The sequence below is a fragment of the Acinonyx jubatus genome, chromosome E4, assembly GCF_027475565.1.
Source record: "Acinonyx jubatus isolate Ajub_Pintada_27869175 chromosome E4, VMU_Ajub_asm_v1.0, whole genome shotgun sequence".
NCBI classification, from domain to species: Eukaryota; Metazoa; Chordata; class Mammalia; order Carnivora; family Felidae; genus Acinonyx; species Acinonyx jubatus.
In genome coordinates, this window is record NC_069395.1 from 66,933,243 (window position 1) to 66,958,784 (window position 25,542).

Sequence of the window (25,542 nt, forward strand, 5' to 3'; positions counted from 1 at the left end):
ACAACATAATCAAGAAGACAGAGAAAATGGGGTTGAGGGTTCAGAGAAGGTATTTTTGTTCTGCCCGACAGCCTGTGGGGACAGGAAGCCACCACACCAGCGCCCCCAGGGACAGGAGCCCACGGAGCCGGAGTCGGAGTCGGGAGCAGGTGCGAGCTCCTGGTAGGTCTTTCCCACCACCCAGGGCCTTCTCCCCATGCACAGCTTAGGTAGGACCCACGTGGAACTTTCCAAGACCCTGCTGTGCGTGGTGTGCACTGACCAACCCCGGCTTAGACTGGAGCCCCCAAAGCACGCCACCCACGGACCCTGATGAAGGCATGTGCCGGGGGCGTGGCTGCTCTCTGCCTGCACCCTGTCCTGAGGGGCCCTGGAGGCCTGTACAGAGTACTTCCCGTAATAAGCATCTTGATTTCAGTGTCTCTCGTGGTCTCTTGCTGACCGTGGCTCACCCTCCCACATCCTGCGCTCCACTTAACAAACGCTAATTTAAGAGTCGTAACAAATGGAGATAAACTGAACTCTGTCTATATTTGCAGCCGATAAGAGAATATATCTTTTTTCCATGTGCATAGGGAATATTCATAAAAATTACCTATATATTAAGCCATTAAAAAGTCTAAATTAAATTCTTAAGGAAAAATAACAAAGACAATATTCTCTGAACATAATTCAGTAAGTAGCTGGCAACAGAATCAGAAAATAAAAAGATTCTTTACCTGGAAATTAAAAGCATGAAAAAACTCTGTTTTAAAAGAACACTTAGGAGGGGGCACTGGGTGGCTCAGTCGGTTGAGCATCTCGCTTTGGCTCAGGTCATGATCTCACGGTTTGTGAATTTGAGCCCCATATTGGGCTCTGTGCTGACAGCTCAGAGCCTGGAGCCTGCTTCTGATTCTGTGTCTCTTTCTCTCTCTGCCCCTCCCCCTGCTCACATCTCTCTCTCTCTCTCTCAAAAATAAATAAACATTAAAAAAATTATATATAAAAAAAGGAATACTTAGGGAAAAAAAGGAAGAGTTAGCTATCGAATTTCTAGAGAAAAAATGCTTGGGAAAACCCTACCTACCTGAACGTAAGCATATGTAACTAAAGCAGTGCTTGGATGAAGTTATATAGTTTTATGAACTTACATTAGTAAAAAAATAAACTACATGGATTAGACATCTTCCTCAAACAGCTGGACAGAGAAAAACAACACAAAACCCAGAGGAATAATGGAAGATACTTAAAAAATATTAATATGGGTATTGAAAGACTGGAAATCAAAAAGAGGTATTAAATAAATAAAAAGCTGTTTTTTTTGAAGAAAGCAATTAGATAAACTTCTAGGCAATCTATGTAATGGAGAAAACCCAAGTTAAGAAAACAAGAAATGACCAGGCAAATGACATCAGAAATTGGAAACTGAAAGGATATCAAGGTAGGGGTTTGCTCAAATCCACATGGGGCGTTCTAACACTTGAATGAAATGAGAATGTTATCTAGTTTAATGAAACTGACCCAGGAGGGACATGAAATCTAACTAGACCAGAACCATGAAAGAACTATCCTGTCATAAAACTCCTGGTCCACATGGTTTTCAAGGAACATGCTCCCAAATACATAACCTAATGAATGAGCTTTTTTGTGAAGTGCTTCATGTGGCCTACAAATAATACGTATTCTGCGCCTGTTGGGAATGAAGTTACACATATAGCTTATGCCTGTATTTAAAGAACAGATCATTATGAAGGTGTTTCAACTATAAGCTACTGAAACCATGTATTTTTTTTTAATATGAAATTTATTGTCAAATTGCTTTCCATACAACACCCAGTGCTCATCCCAACAGGTGCCCATGTATTTTAAAATAAACTTTACACAGTCTTTTTGAAAACTGGGCAGGGTCCCAGGGAAAGGAAGCTGTGGGTTTGATGGCCTGCCACCTGATAAAAGCCCGGGAAAAGCCAGAGAACTGGGAGAAATCCAGGACAGAAAGAACGGCAGAAGGACAAAGGATGGGAGATCCTGGAAAGGTGGCCCGGTTTGGCCAGACCGTGGAGGCATCGTAAGAATATATGTCAGGGTAACTGATTTTGGGTTTTGTCCAACAGTGGCTTTGTTGATGTGATCAAACATATGTTTCTGGAAAGCACTGCTGGCGGCCACCGGTCCCAGTCCCAGATGAGGCCAGGGGGTAGCGGGAGGCTGGCTCCCAGTACGAGAGCTGTTGAGGTCCCACCCACAAGAAGGCAATGACCGTAAGGCCGCAGGTGTAAGAGGGAAAACAGAGGGCTCTACAATCATTAACACCTAATCTTTCACGATCACAAACCATTTGCATGTTAAAGTCTTTTTTCATAATTCTGACCTAATTTGATTCTGAAAGCACCCCTTTACAGGAGGAAGAGAAAACATTATCACTCCCATTGGAAAGATGGGAAAACCGGGAAACCAAATAGAGAGCACCTTCTTTGCTTGAAGCTTCTTCGTCGAGGCTGTGTCTCTCCCAAAGGGAAAATATACGTGCAAGTATTTTAATCCCCCCAATTATAACAGGAATAGACTATTTCAGGAAGAACTATAATATTTTTAACTTACATTATGCTTTTTATCCTAATTAATATTCCACATCTAAACCACTTGTGACGATTTCCAAAAGTCTTATTACCTCCAAGGCAACTTGATTTTCTGTCGGAACTGCTGCTCCAGGAAAAATGTCTGCCATGATCTTTTCAAAAAGTGGGACATCTTCAGGGAGAAATTTTGGTAAACTAGCTTCTCTTACAGCCTCGGTAAGGATCAGACTTTCATCCGTTTCAGAAAGCTCGCTATTGGTGTTACTTTGGGGGGGAAGAAAAGACATATAAAGAACAAGTTAGCAAGTACGCTCTGCTGACATTCAAGGCCATCCTTACTCTTTTTTAGAGGTGGCCACCCCACATCCTTTCCCCCTCTCCTTCACTGCAGAGCAGCCACGTGGTGTGGGTGAGGCTAATCTGGTCCCCAGATCCAGAGACAGACCGTGGCTGGTCTCAAACAATCAGGATAATGTCACTCCCCAGTCACTGATTCAGGGATGGGCATTGTATCAGTAAGGTGTTTCAGCTGCCAACAACAGAAATTCATGTGGGCTGATATGAAATGGAAAGTAACATGATGATTTATTGAAAATCCCTAGGTGGGCCAGAGAAGTCGGCTTGCAGGCTATATAGCTGGGAACAGTGGCCAAGACTATGCTACAGAACCGGCCCTGTGAACCCCTGACAGCTAACGTAACAGGTCCAGGGGCCTTGCGTGTGCATTTCTTTTCCCACTAGCTTCAGGTTCAGACTGGAGTTTAACTGTCTCCGATTTGCCCAGGCTGTATGTTTAAGCCATGATTATAAGGGAGTTTTGAAAGGCAAGAATGGGGGCTAACAAATGTTCCTTAAAGGAATGTGATCCCAGCTCTGGTCAGTGGCAGTCACGAGGACACAGTGATTCCAAAGCCCTGTGTGTTCAGAGTGGTTCGGGACTCGGTTCAGTGGGGCGGATGGCTCCGGGGATCCTTCCAAACCACCAGAAAGGAAGCCGACCAAGCCAGGACGCGCAGGGCTGCAGTGCTGACAACATCACAGAGAAATAAAGCCGAAACCGGCATCCAAGTCATCAGACCCCGCCCTCCTCTGCATTTTCTGATTGAAACAGTAAATTCCTCCTACTCTTTAAGCCAGCTTCAGTTTTCTGTTATTTGCCACAAAGGGCTCCAGATGTAAAAGCTGTCACATAATATGTTGTCCCATAACAACATTTTACACATTTATCCCTTTACCACATATTCTTATATATTAAACAGGCAACCGAAAGAAATAACTGCATGTGGTGTGATACAATTGTAGAGAGGCAAAGGAAGAAGAGTTTTCTGTGCAAAAGTGTCCTTCTCCTCTCCTGTCGACGGCTGGTCCAGAAATTCTTCATCAGGATGGTGGTAATTTTTAAGTCTTCGATCCTTAGTAAAGATAGGTAATAGCTAACATTTATTAGGTACTTTTTACTGGGCACTTTTTTTTTTTTAAACTTTAGTTTTGAGAGACTGCAAGTGGGGCAGGGGCAGACAGAGAGGGAGACACAGAATCTGAAGCAGGCTCCAGGCTCCAAGCTGTCAGCATAGAGCCTGATACAGGGCTCTGTACCTCAAGATCATACTCACGGACCTCGAGACCATAAGCTGAGCCAAAGTCCGACACTTAACCGACTGAGCCACCCAGGCGCCCCTTCAAGATTTTTATGTTTCTTTTTCTGAGAACTGTCCTTGGCCCTACAATGTCTTCCCTGCATTTTCTAGGCAGTCCTCACGTGTCATGGGGATGACCTGTCCCACCATGACAGGAAATGCAAACACCTTTCTTCCAGTTTATCATCTGTCTTCTGACCTTACCGTGTTTTTCGACCATTATCAATCATTCTTTACCTTTATGGCTTCTGGATTTTGAGTCTTAGTTTTAAAGGTCTTCTCTAGTTGCAGGATATAAAGGGCATTTTGTTTCTTCAAATACTTGTATGTTTTTAGTGCTTTTTTGGTCCTTTTATCTGGGAAAATGACGTTGGCTGCGGCTCCAACTCAGTCTTATGCACGTGGCAGTCTAGTTCCCCATCAGCACTCACTGGAAGTCTGTTCTTGCCTCACAACTGATGACAGAATACATGCCCAGTCGTGAGGTCCCACCTCTGGGCTTGCTCTCCTGACCCGATGGCTCACCTCTCTGTCCGTAAGCCAGCACCACGGTGCTGGGACCAGTGAAACTCCATAATACGTCTCAATACTTACAGGGATATTTCTCCTTCACTGCCCTCACTTTTAAACATTTTTCTAGCTAGTCTTTATTGTTTGTCTATGTGAACTTTAGAATCAGCCCACCTAAAAACAAATAATACCTTTAGGTATATTCACTGGGCTGTGTTTCTATATATAAATGAACATTTAGAGTCTTTAAATCTTTATGATGCTAAGCCCTTTAAGATGTTATAATATTACGTACCTGGTGTATTATTTCATTTATTCACATTTTCATTTGTGTCCTTTACGAATGTTTTCTTCGTGTGGGTTGTACACATTTTTCATATAGGCATATTCATACAGGTTTTTTACATTTCTCATTTTAAATGAGGCCTTTTATTCCAGTGTATCTTTTAGGTTTATTTATTTTGAGACAGAGAGCGTGTGTGAGCATGTGCACAAGTGGGGAGGGGCAGAGAGAGAGAGGAGAACAGAGGATCCCAAGCAGGCTCTGAACCATTAGCACAGAGCCTGATGTGGGGCTTGAACCCACGAACCACAAGATCATAACCTGAGCTGAAGCCGGGCACTTAACTGACTGAGCCACCCAGGCGCCCCAGTGTATCTTTTATTACATAAAGCTAAGATATAGTTGTTTTTGTTTTGTTTTTTTTAAAGAATAGGTCCTTTTGTGGAAAAATACCCAGGGATTTTGTGCATTTTCTTCTTCTTCTTTCACATTCTTAAACATTCTTCACCTCTACCATATTTTTATCTCTACTTAAACATCCTGAGAGCTCCCTGTTTTATCTTGACATCATGACTTAGATTTTTACAAATTATTTTCCCCATGTCATGTAACTCTCTTTGACCTAACACTCAATCAAAATTCAACTCACCGTTTAAACTCCCATTTCTTCTTTCCAGCCGCTATTAAAACTGTCTTTAGAGACCTCAAGCCAAAATCATAATGATCCTAGAAAGCATTAAAATATTTGAGTTATTAAAGTGTCTCAGGGAAAAACGGAACTTGGCAATAAATGGGTCTCCGACACAGTCAACTCCCTCTTCACGTACACCGTGGAGACAGACCACGATGCAACTCAAGAAAGCCTCCATTTTGCTTCCAATCCCCTCGCTTCCCTCCCAAACTGGTGCCCCAAGCCTCCTTTTTTTTTTTTTTTTAAAGTTTATTTATTTGAGAGAGAGAGAGAGAGAGCGCCCGCGCGCGAGTGCGCACAAGCAGGGGGAGGGGCAGAGAAAGAGGGAGACAGAGAGTCCCACTCAGGCTCGGTGCAGAGCCTGATGTCGGGCTTGACCTCATGAATTGTGAGATCGTGACTTGAGCTGAAATCGAGAGCTGGACGCTTCGACCGACTGAGCCCCCCAGGAGGACCCTCGAAGCCTCCTAAAAAGAAAGTTAGCTGTCCCTGTCCCAACCATGTTGGGTTACAGACAAGTACTCTTCACGCTGGCGTATCCCAGGACATTCATTTTCAAAACATGGCGCTCAGATGAACAGCATCAGGCACTCTTAGGAACTTGTCAGAAACACAAAGTCTTGAGAACTTGTCAGAAACACAAAGCGCTTGAGAGCGCCACCCCAGACAAGCAGAAAGCTGGTGGGAGAAGTCCAGTGACTGGTGTTTTAACCAGTCCTCCCAAGTGTTTCGAAGCACAATGAGGTGTGACAGTCACCGCTGTATCTGTCAGCTTCCTGGTATGGAGAGAGCAGCCCATCATGCAAAAGAGCAGATGCTTCGTGACTGTCTCCAGGGCCCAGAGGAAAGGCTTAGAGCCCTGCCTGATTTTACACATCACCTCACATCCGCACTGGCTCATGAACCCGATGCGCTAACAGGATTCCAGCTCCATTATTTCCCCAGGTCATCCCTGGTCCGATGCCCCAAGAGTCTCATTTGAAGTTTCATAGAATCACTTCTATTTTGAGAAAAGCAGTTTGTTACCTGTTGTGAGAGCTGTTTGTTAGCTAATTCGTAAATGCTAACCAGCTTTCCAGAGAGGGATTTTGCAGATTTGAAACCGGATGAAAACAGCATTATTTCAGTAATCATTTGATAATGGGGAGCCATCATCGCCACTGGGCGAAACAGAGATTTTAAGTTATCTGGGAGTTCTACTCGACCTTTGTACCTTAAGCGGGTAAGAAAAACAAAGAAACAAAAAAACCAGACCACTTTTCAGTTTTTCTAATAAGGAACCACACAATATAGTTTCCCCCCAAATAATCCGGTTAGCTTTCTACTAGTTTGTCACATTAGGTTTATTTTTGAGAGAGAGAGGTGAGGGGGAGGCAGGGAAGGAGGGGCAGAGAGAGACAGAAACACAGAATCCAAAGCAGGCTCCAGGCTCTGAGCTGTCAGCACAGAGCCCGACACGGGGCTCGAACTGAAGAACCGTGAGATCATGACCTGAGCTGAAGTGGGACACTTAACCAACTGAGCCACCCAGGCGCCCTGTGTGACCTTTACCTGAAAACAAGTTTGCAAGACAGTTTCTATTGTAGTTTTCATCTCAAGAGCTTCCTCCTTTACTGTCCTTTCTTCCTGTGCCTCCTCCCACAGGGCCCCCCATCCCCTCATCAGATGGGACCATCCGTATTCCCTCGAGCCCTCCCAGCCTCCGCTCCTTGTAACCACCATATTCTACTCCCTCTGCTACTCTCTGTTTGTTTGTTTTCTGTCTTCTTTGTGACAAACTGCTGACCTTTGCCTTTCTCCCTGGCTATTCATGAAGTGAAAAATCCCTCAGTCAGAAACGTCCACGTGGATAATTCCGGAGCCACGGCTGTTTAAGACACGTGGGGGTAGAGAGATTCGGGCGTTGGCGAGGGGATGGCAGATTACAGTGTCAGACAACTGCGTCATGGCTAAGATTTAAGAAAAGATTTTGACCTGTCTCCAACCGCCAGCACAGGTTAACTGATACTTACTCAGGATTCATGGTGACAAATACCGCACAAGACATATTGATACGAATGTCTTTTCCTTCCAGTACAAACCTAGAAGACATTGGAAAGGGGTTCAGAATGAGCCCCGACCCCCATGTGCCACTCTGGTAGGTGGATTATTTTTCCCTGAAAACGAAGGCCCGAAAAACCCAGAAAGAACCTTCTACCTCCCCCTTAACTGCTTCTAAGAATTCAGACGGAGGGCCCGGTCCAGGAGAGCGGTCACCAGAGACAACTACGGCACGTTTGGGCCGCGTGTGGCAAGCTGTGGGGGGCTCAGCACAGCCTGCTTATCCCAACTCCTGTGTCCCATGGTCTCTGCAGGACACGACAACTGTCTGTTCACTAAACATGTGCTCTTCCCATCTCCTGTGAGTTCTCTTCCTTCCCTCGAAGCCCCAGACTCCTTCCCCCTTCTCCTTAGCTCAGGATGGCACACAAAGCTTAACCGTCTGCCTGTCTTTGAACGTCTCACGTGTGTGTGAGGCTCCCCTATGTATGGAATTAAAGTTTTCTCCTGTTAATTTATCTTACGTCGGCCAAAAGAGCCTAAAAGGGTAAAGGAAAAATTTTCCTCCCCTGTACAATATGATTCATTACTAAGAGGACTGTTTTCTCTAAGCCAAAGGATGTTCAAACTATAAGTGAGCTTGGGAACTTTCCTAAGGCTGTTTTACATTTAAATCCAAACTGCACGGGCTGGGGAAAAATGACTGCAAGAGGGAAAGAAGAGGCTGATCTCGAGCCCATGTTGTGAGCCCTGCTGGGGTTCAGATTTATTTGATTGTGTCTGTGGAGTTTTGTGGGGCCTGAGGCGGGAAGGCACCCACCTGAATGAACTGACTGAACGGGAAAAGAACCCTAGGAGACCCTCGGACACAGGGTTCTCCCTTGGTGACAGCGTGGAGCAAAGAGTGATCATGGCGCAGAGTTCCTGCATTAGCACGGGACACAGCCCGCCCTCAGCTCCCCGACTGAGTAATTTTGGGAACGCTGGGAAGGAGAACCCTTGGCATGGACATTAGCGCCCTGCTGTCAGCACCAGACAGAGGGACCATGGAGAGAAATCCTCCAGTGATTTTATGGACGTCTAATACCGGTGAGGGTGGTCGAAGCAGGAAAGGAAAAACACTGGCAACAAAGCCTGGGGACACCCCCCCCCACTTTTTTTTTTAAAGATTGTAATAGACATTTTAAACCCACAAGTCCAATTACACCCATAAAGTAAACCATGTAAGCTCCTGAATTTATCTGACGAGAAAGACATTTTTGCTCAGATTAGTAAACATTAGTAATCTGAACATACAAATAGTATTTTTACAGGATTTTTTCAATACAAGTCTATTAATTCAGAGTAATGGGATAAGGGAGGGCTTCAGGTGTGTGGCCAGTATAATTTTATTTTTTAAAAAGATGTAGAATTAAAGAAAAAGTTCTTTGGTTTCTTCACGTGAAATAGGTACTAAGAGAATTTAAGCCCTAAAGTAAAATTAGTTGGAACATATTTGCGACCTTGTCCTGGTGGCTCCCAAGACCGTTCCAAGGCTGGGCAAGAGCCTGGATACCCCCAGGTTGGCATGAAAGTTAGTTACATATATTCACACGTTACTTGACGAGCAAAGGGGACATTCAAGACAAATGTCATTCTTTTCGGTCTATGTTCGGGGAGGGGGGAAGAACCCAAACCCAAACACTTACTGTACAACAAAGTATTTGATAGTAAGTAACCAAACACATTCAACCGATACCTGACCAAATAGCTGTCTTTTGTGGCCTTAATTGTTAGGATCTGCGACGCAATCACAGAGAGGACCTGCACATCGATCCGATTGAACTCGTCCAAACAGCACCACGCTCCCGACTGAACCAGTCCGAGGAAGAGTCTTCCTATTATCTTGAAAACAATTATTACACAGGTGAACACTCTCCCGGGGCCATGGCTCTGTGCGCGCATTCGGCCTTTTACCCGAACAGGTGCACTGTGCGCGGCAGGTGCTCGGACCCCGCAGGGCAGGCTGGCACTCTGGGGAGCTCACGGCTCAGCACAGGGGTCCTCACATCCGCTCTCCTGCAGCCACAGCCTCGGGGCTGAGCGGAGGGCGTGCTGCTGCTGGGTGATGCACCCGAGGACCTGCGGGAGCTGGGCCACACTGGGGCGGCCCCCCAGAGCCCCGGCAGGTGCAAGTCGGAGTGCCCGGGGCTCTCGGCACTCCCGGGAGACTCACGGTCTGGAACCTACCAATGGGTAAATGCTGGCCGCAAAAACAAGTGAAAACTCTGTAGGCCCGGCAGAACCTGTGTGGACGAAGACAGGTAGGGACCGTGTGAGCTAGGGCATGGGAGGCGGGAGCGCACGTGGGAGCCCCTCCGGGTGGGACACAGGGCCTGGTTCTCCCCACTGGCTGCAGGAATCACAACGTGTCTTTATTTAAAATTTTGATATTTGGTTTATCGTGCGTTTTTTGATTCTAAAAAAGTATTGCATTAAAATATTATTTGATTAGCAGGCTTCCCAGCTCCCCCTCAGGTTTTGCGTGGGCAGGCAGGCGCCTCAGTCCTGTCCCTCCCCCAGCCCTGCTGCCCCCACCGCAGGAAGAGACAAGAGACTACTTCCTAAAGGTCTTAATGATATGGATGCAATCAGCTTGTTTAGGTTTCACTGATATTCTTGATGTGCTAAGTGAGCACAAACTGAAAACGCAAGATCTCCCGATAATGGACTTTGAACTGCAAATCAACTGACTGCCATAAAAGGTAACTGGCCGGAACTTAACATGCAAGACAAAATAGTGTTTCCAAACTTCAGGTCAATTTGGGACAGGCACAGAGGTACATTAAATTTTAATAAATATTTCAGAATGTTATGAGCTACACCTTAGGTCACGTGCTATCATAACAAGGCTGACATAAACTCAATCCTCCGTATCAACCCTGCCTCACATTTTTGTGTTAATAGCCTCCTTGTTCTTAATGATTACCTTTTCAGTAAATAAAGGTATAAGGTTAGAACTTATGAATTTATATTAATAAAGCAGTACTCTTAATTTCTTAATATAGTCACGTCCTATATCAGATTTTGTTTGGAAAAGTCCCCCATTAGAAAGTTTGAAAACCACTGTCTTAGGTAGTTCAACTGCATAATGTTGTAAGTCTCAGTTACGTTAATTTAAAAGAATTAACAGCATTTGCAGTTGCTAACACTCAGTGTCTCTTCAAGGGAAATATTTTCCTTGTTCTTTCAATCCTCCATGAACTATTTCTATGTATGCTATTTTTTTCCTGCATAGATATGAATAGACTTTACCTTATAATCCAAATCCTCAAAACAGTTGAACACCACACAATGTTTGCCTAATGACTGAAAAACAACATTATTTTAGTACATTGCTCAGCTTCTGACGCGAAATACTAATGTTAAAACTTCTAGAGTAATAAAATGTCTTTACTCTTTTGAGAAAACGTTGCAATATAAGCATGCATTACCCACCAAATTTAGAAACACTCAAAACCGAGTGGAGTCTGAATGCGCATACGCTGTTTGTTAAGTTGATCAGTACGTGGAACGCTAAGGTCCTGTTTTTAAAACACACCAACGAGTAACTGAGAAAAAAGCATTCCAGTGACATCGTTCCAGGGACGTCAAACACGTCTTGTGTTCATCAGTTACTTCTCTGTCTCTGTCTCTCTCTCTCACACACACACACACACACATACACACACACTGCTATTAATCACAAAGACTAGGTAAAAGTCTGTGTGGGGGGCTCAAACAAAACGGGTCACCCTTAAATGAAGGGGGACAAGACCACCGTTCATGCGTCAGCTTGTCCGGTGGAATCCCAAACACGACGCACGCTCGGCGTGCAGAGAGGCCAAGTCCCTGTGCACTGTGGACATTTAAAAATTAAAGGACGAATTATATGAATAAGCATGGTGAAATGTCTGTTAAATGTTAGGAACATCTCAATAGCAGGAACAGTGTGAATTTAAGGTACTGTTAAGGTCTGTGTATTTATTCTGGATACAGAAACCGCTTACCTTTGCTAGATCTTTGACACTCTCTGTTTTGCCCGTCCCAGTGGGCCCAGAGGGGCAGCCTCCGAGATTCAAGAGCAGAGCCCCCGTGAGCGTGAGCTGGCACCTGTTGGTGAGGGGCGTAAGGACCAGTCTGGGGGTACAGCCCAGGTACTCGTAGCCATAAGTAAAGCTGGCATCGCCTTGGGACACGTAGCACAGCTGTTGTTTTTCGTTCCACTGATACTGCAAATGTCTGAGAACGGTATTTTCAATGCTCGTGTTATTTGGACAGAACTATTTTTAGTTTTTTTTGCACATGTAGAAACACAATAAAAACTAAAAACGGGATGTTGACTAAAAAACAAGTACAAACATTAAAATAAAAATGACAGGAGTTACAGATCATTCAACGGCTACATCAGACACGAAATATTAGGACTCAGAACTCTACAAGCTTACGAGCACTTTTCCCGGCGAGGAAAATGGCCTTGCTGAATCTTGCCGCTGCTTTGGTGTGGTGTGGGCAGCACTAACGGAGGATTTATACAAGAATGATCCCTGTGAAGTTTCTTACAGTTTTCAATAAAAACGTGGCTTATGATATTGCTCATTATAACCAGAACCCTTCCTATAAGGGTAACTGAGGGAAATGCTCTTTGTTCTTAGTCTCGAACAAAACCATTGTATTTATCTTATGACCCCGTCAACTGTGTGCTAACTGTAAATCTTCTCTTCTATAAGAGGCTCTGGGTAAAACTTGTGACCAATCTGTAGCTTTACAGTATGTGTTCTTTCCTCCCCCCCATTTTTATCGAGATATCGACATATACCTTTGTGTTAAAGGTGAACACACAACATAACGATTTGATACATGTACATATTGTGAAAGAATCACAATAAATTTAGGTAACATCCCTCATTCACACAGTTATGAACTTCATTTTCTTGTGATGACATCATTTAAGGTCTACTGTCTTGGCATCGTTCCAATAAAGAATTGTTAACTACAGGCGCCATGCTATACATTCCATCCCCAGAACTTATTTCTAACTGGAAGTTGGTACTATGATGTCCTTCATCCATCTTCCACCCAGCTCCATCCCCGGCCTCTGGCAACCCCCAATCTCTTCTCTGTTTCTATGAATTCAGTGTTTTGGGGTTTCCCATATAAGTGGGGTCATAGATTATCTGACTTATTTCATTTAGCATAATGCCATCAAGGTCCATCCATGTTGTAGGATTTCCTTCATTTTTTATGGCTGCGTGAGATCCCATTCTATCCATGTACTACATTTTCTTTTTTAATATTTTTTAATGTTTACCTATTCTTGAGAGAGAGAGAGAGAGAAAGAGAGAGGGAGAGAGGGAAGGAGGGGAGGAGGGGCAGAGTGAGAGAGAGAGACACATAGAATCCGAAGCAGCCTCCAGGCTCTGAGCTGTCAGCAGAGCCCAACACGGGGCTCAAACTCACAGACAATGAGATCATGACCTGAGCTGAAGTCGGACGCTCGACTGATTAAGCCACCCTGATGCCCCTACATTTTCTTTATCCCTTCATCAGTTAATGAATGTCTTGGCTATTATAAATAATGGTACGATGAACACGGGGGTACAGATATATTTTTGAGATAGTGATTTCATTTCATCAGGGAAAATACCCAGAAGTGGAATGGCTGGATCACATGGTAGTTATATTTTTAATTTTATGAGAGACCACCATCCATTTCCAGAGTACGTACACCAATTTACATCTCCACCAACAGTGTATAAATGTATTTTCTCCACAGCCACAACAAAATTTGTTACTTCTGGTCTTTCTGGTAATAGGCATTGTGACACATGTGAGGTGATATCTCATTGTGGTTTTGATTTGCATTTCCCTGGTGACTAGTCGTGCCGAACAGCTTTTCACATACCTGTTGGCCATCTGCATTTCTTCCTTAGACTGCATGTCTATTCAGTTCCTCTGCCCATTTTTTTAATCAAAAACACTTATTTTGCTGAGTTGTAGTTCTTTATATATTTTAGATCTTAACCCCTTATTAGATTAATGGTTTGCAAATATTTTCTCTCATTGCATAGGCTGCCTTTATTTTATTTAAAAAACTTTTTTTTAACATTTATTCATTTTTGAGAGACAGAGAGAGGCAGAGTGTGAGTAGGGAAGGGGCAGAGAGAGAGGGAGACACAGAATCCGAAGCAGGCTCCGGGCTCTGAGCTGGCAGCACAGAGCCCGACGTGGGGCTTGAACTCACGAACTGAGAGATCCTGACCTGAGCCGAAGTCGGACGCTCAACTGACTGAGCCACCCAGGCGCCCCCATAGGCTGCCTTTGAAATTTATTGATGGTTTCCTTTCTTGTGCAGAAGCTTTTGGCTTGATGTAGACCCATTTGTTTATTTTTGCTTTTGTTTCCTTTACTTTTGGTGTCAAATCCGAAAATTATTGCCAAGATCAATAACAAGGAATTTACTGTCCATGTTTTTGTGTAGAAGTTTTATGGTTTTAAGTCTTATGTTCAAGTCTTTAATCCATTTCAGTTGGTTTCTGTGAGGGGCATCAGGTAGGGGTCCAATTTCATTCTTTGCATGCAGCTGTCCAGTTTTCCAAACACTATTTATTGAAGAGACTATCCTTTCCCCATTGCCTATTCTTGGCTCTTTGGTCACAGATTGACTACATATACGTCAACATATATATACACACATACATACGTCTATATGCATGTCTATACATCTATCTATCTATCTATCTATCTATCTATCTATCTATCTATCTATCTATCTCCTGGCTTTCTATTCTGTTCCATTGGTCTATGTGTCAATTTTTATGCTAATACCATAGTGTTTTGATTATTATAGCTCTGTAATATGGCTTGAAATCAGGAAGTGTGATACCTCCTTCTTTGTTCTTCTTTCTCAAGACTGTTTTGGATATTTGAGAGGTCTTTTGTGATTCCACAGAAATTTTAGGATTTTTTTTTTTATTTCTGTGAAAATTGCCATTGGAATTTTGAGAAGGTTTGCATGGAATCCATAGATCACTTTGGGTCATATGGACATTTTAACAATATTAATTTTTTTCAATCCTTGATCATGGGTTATCTTTCCACTTGATCCCATGACCCCGGGATCATGACCTCAGTCAAAATTAAGAGTCAGATGCTTAACTGACTGAGCCACCCAGGTGCCCCAAGAGAAAATCATTTTTTTGTCATTGTTAAATAATCACAGTTATTTACTAATGGGATGTGTGTATGTGTTGTGCACTACATAATTTCTCAAACCTTAGAATCAGATAGTATACTGCCAATCTTGTTTCACGTTAATGTTCATTTAGTGCTTGCCTTTTTTATTAATCAGGGAAACTGTCCAAAACCTAGCTTTGCAAGGATAAGAAATCACTGACCGTTTATCGCGTGGTCTCACGTGAAACCTGTCAGTTACTCGGAGCTACTAGTTTGCCTGGTGTCTGACAGGTGTTCTGTATCCCTCCGACTCCTTCAAAAGTTTAACATTTTTTGCTCACTGGTGTCCTGTGAGTTCCCTGTGGTGCCTTAGGTCATGCTGGCCCGTAATTTGGGAACCGTAGCCCTAGAATCACAGGTGCTCTCAGGGTTTATTGGAATCACGTCTTTTCCACTTTGCTTTTCTACATATGCTCTTCCACCCTTGGTTTTCACTCTCCGAGAGTCACTAGCAAAGTAGCAATGACACACTAAACTCTGGGGTGATGGTTCAAAAAGATGACGTTATTTCCTTGGCAATTAAAAATGTAGACCGTTATACTTCTGCCAGAAGACGAACGTGTGAGTACGTGTCAAATAGAAAGTACTCAGGTGAAATATACGCAAGTGGTGTTAGTCAAATATTTCGGCCTCTCTGCTCCATTTTCCTTAGAGTTTAAGGAAATTGTCACATCAAAAATAAGGAGATTTATAGTAACGCAGAATTTCTTAACAGTGAGCTTTTCTTAAGAACCAAAGACCTTATGCAGGCAGGACAGTTGTTTTTCCGTGAACAGAGGAAACCGTAGAGAAAAATTAGCTCAGAAGTTTGAAACTGCACATTTATCACAGGACTCTCATGCTGGATCTTTTCTCCCCAAAGCCGGTGGTTCTGTTTTTCTACAGTGTTGTGTTTGCACACGAAACACCACGTAAGTGTGAGTACGCGTGCTCCCGGGCTCCTGGCGGGGAAAAAGGGGTTCTGAGACCTGACTTGTGTCCCAGAATTGAGCGCGCACTGGGGGGGGGGGGGGGGGGGGGAGACCCGAGGGAGAGGTGCTGTCACGGCCCACTGAGAGCTGCCCTCTGGCTGAAAGGCAGGGAAAACGCAACCACAGGAAGAAGGAAGCCAGTCCAGGAAGATGGAGCAGAAAGAGGTTCGAACCAAGCGGAAGGACAGTGGCAAGGAGGAAGCAGCAGAGGCACGCGGTATCCAAACCGACACGGTTTGCTCAGAATTTCCACACGTTCTGGAAAAGTAAAACTTGGGTTCGACAAAATCTGACGCAGAGAATTAATTTACCGAGAGGGAGTGCTGGACGAGGGACGAGTTATTTTAGGTGGTGTTGTCGTCTCACCTACTCACCTTGTCCACTCAAAATCATCTGCGCTGAAGACCCCTTTCAGCAGCAGGTCCCCCACTACGTCTCTGCAGTGAACGTACAGCGTGAGCAGCGCCCCCAGGACGGCTTTCGTGCGCGCGTTACCGCAATCCAGTGCCACAAGCTCCGAAATCTCCTCCAGCTGACCCATCAGACCAGCACGGACTTTCTCCAGCTCCTCTCTTGAACGAGAGCTCGCAAAACTTCTGATGCAATCATTAGAAAACATGATCTGGCTCTGCAAAAGAGGTCAAGATGACGAGTGAAGAATAAACTTGATGAATTAAACCAGACGTTTTCATACCACGTGAGTGTGCGCCGTTTACCCGCTCGCACGTATCTGAGAGTAAGACGCTGAACTCGGGTTAACGCCTGTGGGGCCCTTGTTTTTTAAGTAGCCGAAATGTATTTACCACCAATATTTATACTTTTGAAATCTTGTATTTTTTTTTAAGTTTATTCATTTCTTTTGAGAGAGAGAGAAAGCATTGAGTGGAGAAGGTGCAGAGAGTGAGGGAGACACAGAATCCCAAGCAGGCTCTACACGGTCAGCACAGAGCCCGATGTGGAGCTTGAACTCATGAACCGTGAGATCATGACCTGAGCTGAAGTCGGACACTTAATCGACCGAGCCACCCAGGTGCCCTGAAATCTTGTATTCTTAACCACCATCACTAGCCTGAGTAGTAATCCAGGGACAGTGATAATGGTAGAAAACCCCAACAGGAAGTCAGCACCGTTTCCTCAGTTGAACCCAGAAATACTAGTCTTAGAATACGGTGTCTGCAATCATAATTTTCAGGAACTCCGAATAACTTGTTACTTGATCCATTTTCGGACACTCTTCCCATAAACGCCAGAGCTGTTTTAAGAAGGCTACTGGATTAACATCACATTGACCTGGAAGTCGGTGGAGGGGACACGTCAGGAGGTTTGTAGGCTTCTGCCCCATAATGAGATAAATCGTGATTTCGGTCACTAGGATAGTCCTACTGAGGGGGAAGTGTGCTGCGGGTGAGAGGGGACAGTGAATTCGTTTTGGGATTTTATGAATCTGAAGTGCCTAAGAAGCATATAAGTAAGGCTGTGAAGAAATAAATACCGGAATAATTAACATGGAGGTAATCTGTATAGCAGGGGGGGGGGGGACCTTTTGCCCAAAGCAAGGTCAGAGGGTAGAGGATGGGACACCTGATGCACCCGTCGGTGCTGCTGGCTGACTTTCTTCGAGGATGTGGTAACCCACAGCAGTGGATCAACAGGAGGCTGGACACGGAGGCTCAGGAAGTAGGCGGGAGCAAGTCTGGGCCAGGCAGCAGGGACCGTCATCGAGGCCACAGCACTTAACCAGAGCCAGAAGCCACCCCACTGCTGGGTTTGAGGCATCTATTCAAGATTCCCAGCCTCGGGGGAGAGCATCCAATGGGCCGAGTGCCCTCCCCGGGCTGCAGCAGTGGGGACGGAGGAGGATTTGGTCCCAGCGAGGTGGACCGGGAACCAGATCTTCATTTATTTATGTAGATGGATGGAAAGGAGTCCTCACTCGCTACGGCTTGGATAAACCCACGCTGGGATTCTGGAATTCTGTCGGTGGCCAGAGCGTGCAAACATGTCACCCCCGCCCGCCCACAGGCGTCTGCTGGGAGAAGGTTCCCAGTCGCGTCACGTGCGCAGGAGAAAGGGAGGCTGTCAACTGTACAGGGAGGAGAGATGAGCAGTAGGCAGCCTGGGAGAAAACGGGGCAAAGTCTGTTCGGTGATTTAAGCTCAAGCCTATAATAAAGCATTTCTGGAAATGACCCAGCCTGCTTCTTACTGTTAACATTTTTGGAGGACCAGGGACCTGGGGAAGATCTTTTCTTCGTAGAGCAGATTCGATCATTCGAATGCCCAGTAAACCACAGAAACATCCAGATGGACTCATTACAATTTCGCCGCCTTTGCAGACAACAGCTTCAGCAAGTCCTCGGCCCAGGATCTTAGAGGATCCGATCGATATTCAGTCAAGGGGACGACAAACGGGACCAAGGGGATTTGACATCGGAATTCGGGTCCATAATCCCAGGTCCTCTTAACAGAGACTCGGCCGTTGTGGTGGCACAAGGCAGAGTAAAACGAGGTGATGTTGGTTTTACATTTAACAGAGGAGTTCATAAAGCCACTCGACGATAGTAACTCCTGATGACGAGACTTCCGCCTTCACCACTGCGGGAAAACTACTGTCTCCATGGTTCCTGCAGACCCTCATCGCCAACGGACACAGAGGACTCTTCAGGCCTCTCTAGAGCATCTTAAAATGATGACCAGGCACTTTTTCTAGAGGAAAGTCCATCAGATTCCCTCTCTCCTGCCTTAGCTTCCAGGACCCCCTCCTGGGCACTCACTCGATTCCCTCCTTGCACGGCCCCCTCCTTCATCTGTTTGTTACAGGGGGGTGTCCACTGGGGTCTTTCCTCTTCCTTGTCTTTTTCTGCAGGTTCTATACACTCTCTCAGCTTCAGCCATCACTTCACTGGCTCTGCTCACAGGAGCTGCCCGCCTTGGCTTTCTTGGTACCACACGTGCCTTGCGTTTCTTCCTCTTCTCCTTCGAGGCCCAGAATGATGGCTCCCTGCAAAGATATCCAGGTGCTAATCCCCAGGTGCTTCTGGCACCTCACTTAATTACATCAAGACCTTGAGGTGGAGAGATCACTCTGGATTATCTGAGTGATCCCGACATGATCACATGGGAGAACTTTTTCTGCCTGCGAACAGAGGGAGGTCAGATGAAGGAGACCGGCCAGAGAGACACAAACCACGCTGGCTTTGAAAATGAAGGAGGGGCCACAAGCCAAGGGGTGCCAGTGGTCTCTAGAAGCTGGAAAAGATGAGGAAAGGGAGGCTCCCCCAGAGCCTCCAGGAAGGAATGTGGCCCGGCTGACGCCTTGATTTTAGCCAGTGGGCCCAGGGGGGCCCGGAACCGGCAGAGCCGCGATGTAATGAACGTGTGCTAAGTTTGTGGTAACTCTCTAATGGCGATGGTAGAAAACAAACACAATGCAACAGAGTGACATCCCTAAGAAAATAGTGTGCGATTTATTTTCATTCAACGTTTTCTTAGGAAAACATTTAAAAACATGAAAAGGTGGAATTATAAAACGAATACCCATATACCCACCACCTATGTGCTGATTTTTTGCTACATTTGCCTTCTTGCACATCTGTCCATGCATCCGTCCGTTCGTCCGTCTTATGTTTTGATGCATTTCAAAGTAAGTGGCACATATAAGTACCGTTCGTGATGGTTTATTTCTACATCTTTGCTTTCTTGGCAGTCTAGTTCAAATGAACTTACCACTGTGAGGACCACTTGTCCCGGATGAGACACCACCCACACGGAAAAAGTCTGGTAGCTCCAGTCTTCGACCCCTTGACTTACAAATCTATAAACAAAACGTTTTATTTCCATTATTACATGTGATCATTGTGGCCCCTTAATGATCAAGCGTGACAAGATTTTCCCTTAGGATCTCTAATTTTTTAACTCTAGGTATATGTACGGGATCAAATGCTAGAGATAACAGAGCCTTAATTCATGCATAATGAATATTCCTTAAACTTCTCTTTAATACCACCTGTACGTGTCCAGTGAGGGGCCACCAAGTTTTGGGGATGGTAAAGCTAGAAGGGGGAGACGACACATATTTAGGTTTGAATTTCATACTATCAGTGACAAAGTCAGCATTTAAAATAATTTGTACAAGGGTGCCTGGGTGGCTCAGTCAGTTAAGCGTCAGACTTCGGCCCAGGTCACGATTCACAGTTCGTGAGTTTAGGCCCCGTGTCGGGCTCTGTGCTGACAGCTCAGAGCCTGGAGCCTGCTTTGGGTTCTGTGTCTCCCTCCCCTTCTCTCTGCTCCTCCCATGCTCATGCTCTGTCTCTCTGTCTCAAAAATGAATAAAATGTTTAAAAAATAATACTAATTTGTACAAGATGGAGTACTGGGCTGAAACCACCAAATGAACTTTAGCAGTAAAGCCTTGCATTTAACTTTAAAAATGAGTCATAATGAAGAAAATAGGATTTATGAAAAATATGTAGAAATTTTTCTTTAAGACTAAGTTCATGTGTGCCATCAGTATATGTCTTCATATTGTATGGTGGGTTTTTTTCACTCACAGTTTTAAGTTTCTATATAGTCAAATTGATGACTCTTCACATTTTCTCACTGAAATTCTCACACATTTTCTCACTGAAATTAGAAATTCTCAACACTAAATCTGTTTTCTTCTAATACTTCATTTATCAATCTTTACTTAGACTTTGATTTTTTTTTAATTAAAAAAATGTGTATTTATTTTGAGAGAGAGAGAGAACCAACCGTGAGATCATGACCTGAGTTGAAACCAAGAGTCAGACACTTAACCGTCTGAGCCCCCCAGGTGCCCCTAGAATTTATTTGATTTTTAAAATGAATATTGATTCTAATTTTTGCTGTAATTGCAAATGGTGTCTGTTTTTATTATTTTCTTCTTTATCATTGCCACTGAGGGCAAATAGGTTTATAGTGACTTTTTATATATTTCAAGACAACATCAGTGGCGAATGTATGTTTAATCAACTAAATTGGTCTTTTATTTCATTTAGTGTTTGTTTTCTTTTGGTTTGTTATTCCATGAACTGTCTGTATTGCTTTTATTCATAACTTTTTGTAGCATGGCTGTATCTCTCAAACAGGATACAGTTCCATTTATCTTTTGACAAGATCTTTTAATTAGGATCATATTCCTATTTTGACCCTCTCCCCCCACCCACTGCACACTGTATTTTCTTTGTTTCTCCCAGGGTTTGGGAAATATTTATTCTGATTTTTTATAGTCTATAGTGTGAGTGGATCAAGATTTTTGACTTAATAATCCTGTCTTCATCCTGAACCATATTCTTTCAAATGACAGATGAGACGCGAATATTATATATAATACACATATTACATATTTTATACATACACACGCACACACATGCACACCACACTGGACAACAACAAAGTGTGCTCTGGGACACTGACGACGAGGAAAGTCTCTTGCAGACAGACAGCAAACTGGGATTGAATTACAGAAAGAAGAGCAGAGAAACCAAAGAACACCACTGTCGGGTGCGACAAACACAACAGCACCCGGGGAGCATCTTCGGCCGGTCACGAGAGCCGTGACCTCTGCCTGTGTCTCCACCACCTGCCCTGTGCTGACTTCCGGGCGGGGGTGGGGGCGTTGGGAGCGTCCTAGGGTGAATGCTGGAGGGAGCAGCAGAGCAGTGCCCGAAATCACAGCACACACCCTGAACCACGGATGGGGAAGATAAAAGGAACGGAGGGTGGGGGTGGGGAGAGAGGGAGGGAGAGCAAACAAGGGAAGGGGACCCTGGCATTTTCCCCTAAGAGGAGGAAGATCTTAAGTGGGGCTGGAACTCCGGGACCAGCGAGGTGACCCGGGAGGTGACAGAGGGGGTGTGCAGGCTCCGGGAGAGACAGAAGGAATCTGCAGACGCTGAGAGATGAGCCACCACGGACTGGGCCCCGCGTCCGTCCTGCCAACCGCAGCCGTGGCGGGCGGCCCGCTGTGATTACGCACTGGTGTTTGCTCGCCGGGGGATAGGGACTCGCCGGTGTGAGCGTGAATAACCCAGTCTGCCCAGGGCGCGGTGTGAACGGAGCCCACGCAGCCTTGCGCAGCTCCGTTCCCAAAGCGAGCACACATCCGAGGCTCCGGGACCCGATGCATGTCACGGGTGGGCGGCGGCTGACGATCGCTCAGCCAGAGGGGAGTGTCACTTCTGAATACGAACCTCACCTGGAGAGACAGAACACTGCCAAGTCCTGCAACACTCGATAAAATAAAAGTAACTTCTCCAAAGGTGAGAGAAGACCTCAGTTTGGGCTGACCTGCAGAACGGTCACGTATCAGAACGAAATCGATGCCTCTCCCAAAACCCGGCAGAAAAGGGCAGACCCTGCATGTCCACCACCCCTGCGCTGTTGTCTCCTGCTCTTGACCCAGGTGTCATCAAGCCCCCACCGAGAGGCCCGCCTGAGGCCACACTGCAGCATCCCAGAAGACATTCCAGCTCTGTCCTGCCCGCCTGGTGCTCCGAGGGTCTCTCGGTGTTTTCTCCCTGACCCGATCCACTCAGCTCTTCCTCACCAACGCATCGCTTTGGTGATATTTTGGGGGAGCTAGCATTCAACACGTTGGATTTGACCTTAGAAATTAATTCCACTCAGATTAGCATGCAAGTAAGAGAGCAAAATAAAAATATTTGCCACTCACAGATGCTTTCTGAAAAAATTACTTGGAAATATATAGCAGAATGAAACTAAACTCTACAGTGTGAGACGTATGAATCCATCATGAACAAAAACCAAACCAAACAGACCAAAAAATTACTAACACTAGAGAATTACAGATGCATACACAGGGAGTTCAATTTGGAATAAAATCCCACATGATTACGGAGGTGACGGGAGGGCATTCTGGAGTGACCATGCACACTGGGGACAAATCGGATTTTACCACAGGCTTTGACTGCATTAACATTTTAAGAGCATTCACCAGGAAAAAGTGTCTCTGACTTTGGCATGTCTACCCCAAAAGAGATGAGGAAACTCAATATAACAACAGTAAGTGAACTCCCCCCACCAAAACCAAGAGCCCAGTCACGAGAAGACATACAACAGGAAACCGTGGGAAGGAGCACACACGAGGGTGCTCGGGGAGTTTACGGAAGGGACTCTGCAGACGTGCAGCAAGGTTAAGGGAGGCAACAGGGGTGGTGAAGCATTTATTTATTAAAAATAGTGCTGGGCATCCAGGTGGCTCAGTCAAGCATCCGACTCTTGACTCGGGCTCATGTCATGATCTCATGGTTTGTGAGTTCGAGTCCTGAATTGGCTCTGCACTGACATCGTGGATCCTGCTTAGGATCCTCTCTCTCCTCTCTCTGCTCCTCCCCAGCTCGCACATGCATGTGTGCTCTCTCACAATAAATAAATAAACTTAAAAAAAAAAAAAAAAGAAAGAGGGGGCCTGGGTGGCTCAGTTGGTTGAGTGACCGACTTTGGCTCAGGTCATGATCTCACAGTCTGTGAGTTCGAGCCCCACGTGGGGCTCTGTGCTGACAGCTCAGAGCCTGGAGCCTGCTTTGGATTCTGTCTCCCTCTCTCTCTGCCCCTCTCTCGCTCATGCTCACTCTCTCTCTCTCTCAAAGAATAAACAAATATTTTTTAAAAATTTTTTAAAAGAAAGAAATGCTAGAAATACGAAAAGGATAAAAATCCACAGAAAAGGAAGAAATGTTTAACACAGTTTTCTAAAAAAAAAGTAAGCGGACCAAAGAATGAACAGGAAAACAAGGAAAATTCAACATAAGGAAATCTGTTATTGTAATTCATGACAACCACAAATCAAAGTTAAAAGAGTATTTGGGATTCTTGATAGTTTCATTAAAAAAACCCTCTGATCTTAATAAACATCCTTTAATTATTAAAAACTCTGCAAACAAGGAATAGAACAAAACTCTTTACTTTGATGAGGGGTATATTCCAGAAATCTAAGCATCGTTACAAATGGAAATACTAGAGATGTTCCCAGTAAAGTCAGGAACAAGAGAAGGATGCTCACTGTCACCTCTGCTTTTCAACACTGTACATGTGTCATCCTAAACAACATGAAAAGGAAGTGACACTTTTCAAAGGACTGTAAAGAGACCTTAGTAGCAGTATTATCATTATTAGCAAATGACAAGACTCTCTAACCAGAAAACTCCCAGAGTAACAAGTGGAAATCTGTTGGTCTCTCAAATGCCCAGATGCCTTTTGCGGGGCGGGGGGGCGTCCTTGCCCAGAGGAGTTCCTGCCCTCACACATAAGAGGACATCTGGCCCTTATCACATCACCCCAGGGAAAAACCAGAGCCAGGGAAAGCCACTGTGGTTATTTATGTAAGTAAATAATAATCTACTCTACTCTAGAAGCCTTGTGTGGGCATTCAGGATCATATTAATAAATACAGATATTAAAACCTCAAGACCAATAAGTAGCTTTTCTTTTTTTTTTTAAGTTTATTTTTATTTAATTTGAGAGAGAGATAGAGAGCAAGGCAGAGAAGGGCAGAGAGAGAGGAGGAGCGAGAGAATCCACAGGCTCCACACTGTCAGCACAGAGCCCGATGTGGGGCTCAAACTCATGAGATCATGACCTGAGCTGAAATCAAGAGTCGGATGCTTAACCGACCAAGCCACGCAGGCACCCCCCAACCAGTAAGTAGCCTTTCTAGAATCGACCACAAATAATTAGAAATGTACAAGACTGCTCTAGTCAAATTAGCTTTACAAGTTCCCACTCTGAGGCTCTTCCTTCAGGAACAGCAGCCAACGACAGACTGAAACGTAAGGAGGAGAACATTATGAAGACTGAACTGAACAAACAGTGTGAGGAAGCAGAAGCCGAGTGAGCTGCGTCTTTTGGAAGCAGGTGGCGATGCCCACCCCAAGTTCAGGTCCGGGCCAGTTTGAAGATAGTTGCGAGTCTCAAAGCACACAAAAACCGCCCAAGTGCGGTCTGTGATGATGCTCTCAAACGGACATTCACACTGTAAAAATGATGATTTTCCATTCAGCCATATGCCATCGTGTTCTATCCAAGCCCATTTCAAAGACTTTACTCCATACATTTCTGCGGATACTTCCCACTTAGATTAATAAATAATTAACTGAGTTTAAAATATATATAATGTAATCTTAAGGTTTAAAAATCGTACTCACTTTTTCAGCACATCAAACATGCTTTTCTCAACATTTACCAGCCACTGTTCCACGGCACTTCTTACTCGAATTTTCCTATATTTTTTTCAAAAATAATTTGCAAGGAATTCTTTTTATTCATGTCTCGTTCCTTTGATAAGACTGTAGACTAAGTCTTCTACACTTATAACATTCACAGGCCAAAAGATCATAAATCTGTAATTTTGTTTATTCTAGATCTTAATTTGGAAATCTACACGGAAAACATTCCACCTAACTTGAGGAAATCCTGACGTCGAAACCAGGGGTTTACAAAATTAAGAGTTTCCAGTAAGATGTGAACGGACAAAGTAGATAAATTACATTACAAAGCGTTTTTGTATTCCTCCCTGGTTCTTTTCAACAGCCGGCCTGGGGCAGGGCTGGGTTAGG

General features: G+C 44.7%; 1 protein-coding gene across 6 annotated transcripts in view; it reads right to left on the reverse strand.

Moving 5' to 3' along the window:
- Positions 1 to 25,542, reverse strand: part of DNAH14 (dynein axonemal heavy chain 14) — a 324,348-nt gene that overhangs the window by 176,742 nt on the left and 122,064 nt on the right. For all 6 annotated transcript variants that reach the window (XR_008293043.1, XR_008293044.1, XM_053209129.1 and 3 more), the window contains 10 exons: positions 25,132 to 25,206; positions 19,673 to 19,760; positions 16,322 to 16,575; positions 11,751 to 11,982; positions 11,017 to 11,070; positions 9,461 to 9,606; positions 7,695 to 7,763; positions 6,709 to 6,895; positions 5,641 to 5,717; positions 2,654 to 2,825 (listed from right to left, as the gene is read on the reverse strand). Coding sequence is in view for 4 of the 6 variants with exons in the window: in XM_053209129.1 (XP_053065104.1) it covers positions 2,654 to 2,825; positions 5,641 to 5,717; positions 6,709 to 6,895; positions 7,695 to 7,763; positions 9,461 to 9,606; positions 11,017 to 11,070; positions 11,751 to 11,982; positions 16,322 to 16,575; positions 19,673 to 19,760; positions 25,132 to 25,206 (1,354 nt within the window). In the remaining 2 variants the exon portion in view is untranslated. The remainder of the gene's footprint in view (positions 1 to 2,653; positions 2,826 to 5,640; positions 5,718 to 6,708; positions 6,896 to 7,694; positions 7,764 to 9,460; positions 9,607 to 11,016; positions 11,071 to 11,750; positions 11,983 to 16,321; positions 16,576 to 19,672; positions 19,761 to 25,131; positions 25,207 to 25,542) is intronic.